We start from the raw sequence: 6,207 nt of genomic DNA, 5'->3' as shown, positions 1-6,207 counted from the left end.
TACATTATTATCTAAAGTCTGTACATTACTGCAAGTTTCTTAGAATTCTTACTAATGTTCTTCTTCTGTTTTAAAATTTCACCCAGCACACCACAATTTGGTCAGTTTTCATATCATCCTAGCCTCTTCTAGATTACCCTGACATCTCAGATTGCATTTGTGGTAATTTTGACAGTTTTGAAGTATTTTTCCAGATGTTTTACAGGATAATCCTCAACATAGATCTGCTAATATCTTTAATTGTAATTATACTACACCATATATCTTTTGGGAGAAAAAACACAGAAGGTGTTCAGCATGTTCCTGTCATAGCGTACCAACAAAAGGAAAATGTCCACATATTTTGGAGGCTTATTTCACTTCAATTATTTCAATTTTATTTGAATAGTACACACTCACACATGTACAGAGAGTGAGATCCCCCATCTGCTGGTTCACTCTCCTAATGTCCACACCAACTGACCTGGCACCAAGCTGTTTCCAGGTTTTGAGGTTTGTTTCCCCATTTGAAGGGCGTGTCTCATTGACCTGAACCATCCGCTCCTCTCTTCCTGGAACTACATTAACAGCGTTCAGGTAACTACATTAACTACATTAAGAGCATTTTCATTGCTCCCTGAGTGTTATCTCTTGTAGCTCTCTAACCAGACTGAACTAGAAAACACTTGTGTTTATACTAATTTGAAAACACAAACAAATAGATATAGATATTTATATAGATATAGATATGTATTGTATGAATTGTGTATTGAGCAAACATTGATTCATATTGAGATTTTCTGCTTATTCAGCACCATGTGGTTCATTCTGACTTCTTGTTTATTTGTAAACTTAAAGAAGTTGTCATTACCCACACCCATTTATTTGTTAAATTCCAGTAAACAATTATGCAATTATGTAAGATTTATCAGTATATATATGCTGACATATATAAACAATCCATTTTATTTTAATGCTAATATCTCCATTCATTTTCAAAGCAACTTAGGTCAGCAGCTCCACTTTCATGGAAGCTTTGCAATAAGGTTGTTGAAAATGAAAAAGGAGTACTTTGAAGAATGTATTTTCTGAATAACTACATGCAAATAATCATCTCTCCCAGCTTCATACAAACCTAAAATTTAAATTATGATTTTAAAGATTAAAAAAAACAATTTTTTAAACAGGAAATTTCTGTCATGAAAGCCTGCTAGAACCATGTATGCAAAGTTTAATTTCTAGCCATTAGCCTAGTGATCATTACTATTATAAAGCTGAAGGAGAACATTATACACAGCAAACTGGTGAGAGTGTCGTATAAAGGATGAGCAAAGCAGATTTTAGCTGCTGTTGCAATCCATTTGCTCATCCCTGGTGGAATGAAATCCTGAGGGTGCTTCCATGCATATTTCTGATGACACCCTTATATTTCAACCTCCTGGGCGACCGTAATGACACGTTGACGAGTGCTTTGAACAGCATTATGAGCTAACTACAAGAAAGAGTTACCTATTTTGATCCATAACATCCATGCAAGCAACTCAGAAATTAAGATGTGTCTTCTGACTCCTGAAGTAAGAATGAATGCATGAGTCTCTGTTTTGAACTGACACCGCTACCATCTACAAGGACCACTTTGTGAGAGGGCACTTGGTCTAACGTTCACAAATAACCAGGACGAAGGTTCCTAAGTACTACAACAGTGAGTACCTAAATTCTGTCTGTTCTAGAACTTTCAGAATTTTAAATAGCTTTCATGAAGATTAGTCCCATCACATTAGATGTGCTTGAAAGAGTGTATTAGTTTTATTATTCAACATTCACTAAAACATCTCTGAAGATAGGAAAATATTTTTTTCATAATTCAATTTATACTGTTTCCAGGTATGTTTAAATATCACTGGCCATAGCTCTGCTTTTGAGACTACATGAAATAAAACAATAATTTTTATCACTAGCCATGTTAAGATTAAGTGTAAATTACTTTTATCAACAGCATCAATTTTACTGGATAATTACAACTTATGAATCACCACCATAAAATGGCCCCCTAGATTTCAGTCCAATTTTCCAGGTGGAGTATGTCTGTGTAAGCATTACTTTCCTCCAGTTTGTATAATATCTGCTTGTTTCAGCAACTCCTTTTGACTTTGTCAACATTGTAGATGTTTTCGTCTGACTCCAGACATTTTGAACATGAAGAACTTTTTGATCATTGCTTTTGAATTTGAACACTGTGTAGACCTAACTAATGCCAGCTTATGCTTATTAGACTAAGTTCTGTCACAGTCTTTCCTTTTCCCTAATTCTGAGCTAACAGGATGTTCACTGTGTCTATGTGTTGACCTGTGAAAGGCTTACATTTACCATGCTTCTATTTAGAAGAGCAGAATCCTGTCTTACACAGTTGTCTAGTACAAGGTCCATGACAATGTTTCTTTTTCGTATCATTCCATATTCATTGATTCATATTATCTCTGTAAACATAATCTATACATTTAATAATAATTTCTTGTTTGGGAACACCCGAGTTATTAATAGGTTGTATTTTCCAGACAATATACAATTTTAGGTCCCCTGGAATAGCAACTTAAGTTTTATCTTAATGATTAGCTTCCTCCCATGAAGAGTTCATTTTCTTAAATAGATTCTGTCATTTGCCATCTGCATGATCTTGGAAGGCACTATGGTAAGTTAGATAAGCCAAACCTAGGAGGACAAAAATAGCATGGCTTTATTTATGTTAAATATGTGTAACAGTAAAACTCATAGATACAGAAAACACCATAGTCACTGTCAAAGGCTGGGAGGCGAGGGAAAGGGGGAGTTCTTTTTTAATAAGTGTGCTATAGGATGAATTTTAGAGATTTGTACAAGATAGTGACCACACACACACACACACACACTCACCAGAAACAGAGGGACAAATATTGACTTCAAGTGTAGCCAGATGTATCTATTAGCTTGATTGTGGTTATGATATTGGGTGCTTTACATATTTAAATTCCCAAAGTTATGCACGCCAAATATTTACAATGACTTGTGTAGCAAATACACTTCACTAAAAACTTTGAAAACTAACCCATGTCTTCTCTTAATTCTTTTGCTGCTTTAGTGTTTTGCCTTAGCCGTCATTAATCTCTCTAAGAAAAGTTAGGAAGAGATAAGCTTAAGATGACCTGCAGGACTAGTATCTTTGGAGACTCTTAAAATTATTACTTGTTGTTTTCTGTAATTGTTTATTTTTCCCTGAAAATTCTTGTAGAAAAGTTTGAATTGAGTATGCATCATGCCCATAACATATAAAAGTTAAATGCTAAAAAGGCTTAAATTTTTTCCTGTTTTGGGGAAACAAGGTGAGGGAAAAGATATTGTGATAAAAAGCATCATGATATCATAAAATAAAGTAATAGTTATAACTTTTTAGTCAATATAACATTATGTTTTTGGAGGAAAGAGAAATGTCATATTCTTGGAATATCTATCTCTTTAGCACAGATAAAGAAGCATAACCCAGACTGTAAAGGTTTAGAAGATAACAGGAAGATAACCAATGGGGAGGAATATTTTGTGTTGTCAGTGTGAAATCATTATTATTTTGATGTTTTAATTTTTACAACAGTTTCACGGACACAAGTATCTTACAAAATTCACATTTTTCAAGGGTACAATTTGCTGCTTTTTAGAATGGTCATAGATGTACTTATCTACTGTAGCAGACCTAAAAAATCTGTTTGCTTGTATTGTCACCAAGCATTTTTCTTCAGGATAGAGTTGCTCAGACTGGGGATTCAATTAGTTCTCACACGAGGGAAGACAGTGGGAAGGTGCAGGTCCCTAACCAAACTTTCTTTCTGAGAAGTTTACAAATGGCTTTAACACCAAGAGTGTGGGATTGTGATTTTCCAACCCTGGTCCTCATCACCATAGGCCCAAGGGTCTTGGATCTTTCCAAGTTAAACTGAAGTACATGGTGGGAATTCTACAAGCTTTCTTGGAATGAATGGATCAGGAAACTCATATCATTCCAGGGTGTGGAGTTTGAGATCAATGATAGGCTTTATGTTAACCATTAGACTACTTTCCATAGCAACTATTTCTGTATTTTTTAATCAAAGAACTCGCTAAAAGAGTCTGGACTTGGTCATAAGGGGATGCACGGTTGCCTCAGTTTATTGTTCCAGGTGGATTACCATGAGTGATTTCTCTGATATAAAGAGATAACACAGATAAGACATGAGTAGGTAAAACAGGACATGGAAGATGAGACATGCACGTCTTTTTTTTTTTCTGTAACTTTGATCAGTTACTAATTGCATACCTAACAATGGGTAAGTATCCAACCACCCTAGTTTCAGCTACATAACACAAGGTATTAAAATAGGCACGCTTGCATCTGCCCTACAGAGTAGTTGGGAAGCTTGGAATACAGGGATTCTTAGAACACTCAGTAAATGTTATCAGAAGAGATCTATATGTAGTCAGTGATTGGACACTACCACCATTATCTGCTATTACAGGATAAAACAAAAATAGGAATAGCCTTAAATAATAGTGAGCCATGCATCCCCTGCTTCTGTGGACCCAGGGTTTTGGCTGCTAATATAATTGAAGATAGGCAAGAAACCAAGTACATCTAGTTTTAGAGATTTGAATTCTATTTCATATTTGATTGTTTTATGGCATAATGCGTTTCTACCTTAAATTTTCTTATCTTCCTGAATGGAAACCCTACAGAAAATGGCAGGAGGAAACCATTCCACCGTAACTGTGTTTATTCTGGCGGGACTCACACAGAAACCAGAGCTCCAGTTACCCCTCTTCCTCTTCTTCTTAGCAATCTACGTGGTCACCATGGTCGGCAACCTGGGCATGATCACATTAATCGGGCTCAGCTCTCACCTGCACACTCCCATGTACTATTTCCTCAGTAGTCTGTCTCTCATTGATTTTTGTCATTCAACTGTCATTACACCCAAAATGCTGGTCAACTTCGTGGCAGAGAAAAACATCATCTCCTATCCTGAATGCATGATCCAGCTCTATTTCTTCCTGCTTTTTGTTATAGCAGAATGTCACATGTTGGCTGCAATGTCATATGATCGCTATGTTGCTATATGTAATCCATTGCTCTACAAAGTTACCATGTCTTATAAGCTCTGCTCCTGGTTAGTAGTTGGGGTGTACATCATAGGCCTGATTGGTGCCACAGTTCACACAGTCTGTATGCTGGAAGTGGTCTTTTGTAAGGCTGATACAATTAATCATTACTTCTGTGATCTTTTTCCACTATTGGAGCTTTCTTGCTCTAGTACTTATGTCAATGAGGTAGTAGTTTTGTGCTTCAGTGCATTTAACATCCTTGTACCCACCATGGCCATCCTTAGCTCTTACACCTTCATTGTTGTCAGTATCCTTGGTATTCGTTCAGCGAAGGGCAGATCTAAAGCCTTCAGCACCTGCAGCTCCCACATCTCAGCTGTTGGTCTCTTCTTCGGTTCTACAGCATTTATGTACCTACAACCATCATCTGTCAGCTCCATGGAACAAGGAAAAGTGTCTTCTGTATTTTATACAATTATTGTGCCCATGCTGAACCCTCTAATATACAGCCTGAGGAATAAAGATGTCAAATTGGCATTGAAAAAAATTCTGATCAGAAAACCGTGTTTGTGAATGAAAATCATTGTCATATTGTTTTAGAAGCAGGTCTTTGGTTTGCCTGTTTATGTAATTTTGTTAGGTTTATTTTTCAAGTTTTTGGAATATTGATGGTGCATTCCTATGTGACACGTGTCTAAGTTTTATTCCCATCTTGTTTGAACCACTGTTGCACTAGCTATCTCACATGCTCATGATTCTACAGTGTTCATGAACTTGGAACCATTTGTAATCATCTCCACGGACTGCCGTCCCCAATATAACAAAACAAGACTTCTTAATGTGTGTTTTATGCTACTACTGTACACATATGAACCTGTTATTCTACAGTCACTGGCATAGAGACATTAATAACTCCTTAGAGAAAATGCAAACTAAAAGAACACTAGCATGCAATAAATCATAATAAAATACTTGTTCAATTTCAATCATTGGCTGTTTGTATGAGTTTATTGTAGTCATTCAGTCAACAGTTTTCTTCAACTGATTGTATTTTATTGCCATTATTTCTTCTCATATAACCCTTGGAATGTATCTATGGGGATTTTATCATTGTGTGTCATTGAG

The 6,207-nt window shown here is 36.1% G+C and overlaps 1 protein-coding gene across 1 annotated transcript; it reads left to right on the top strand.

Moving 5' to 3' along the window:
* The first annotated feature begins 4,701 nt into the window (after positions 1 to 4,701).
* Positions 4,702 to 5,655, top strand: LOC121154232 (olfactory receptor 8G1-like). Its single transcript, XM_040977186.1, has one exon. The coding sequence runs from the start codon at positions 4,702 to 4,704 to the stop codon at positions 5,653 to 5,655; it is 954 nt and encodes a 317-aa protein (XP_040833120.1).
* Positions 5,656 to 6,207: the final 552 nt, after the last annotated feature.

The sequence above is a fragment of the Ochotona curzoniae genome, unplaced genomic scaffold (genome assembly GCF_017591425.1).
Source record: "Ochotona curzoniae isolate NIBS_2020 unplaced genomic scaffold, NIBS_Ocur_1.0 contig_2723, whole genome shotgun sequence".
NCBI lineage: Eukaryota > Metazoa > Chordata > Mammalia > Lagomorpha > Ochotonidae > Ochotona > Ochotona curzoniae.
The sequence above is the reverse complement of the archived record's forward strand: the minus strand, read 5'-3'. Positions and strand labels throughout refer to the sequence as shown.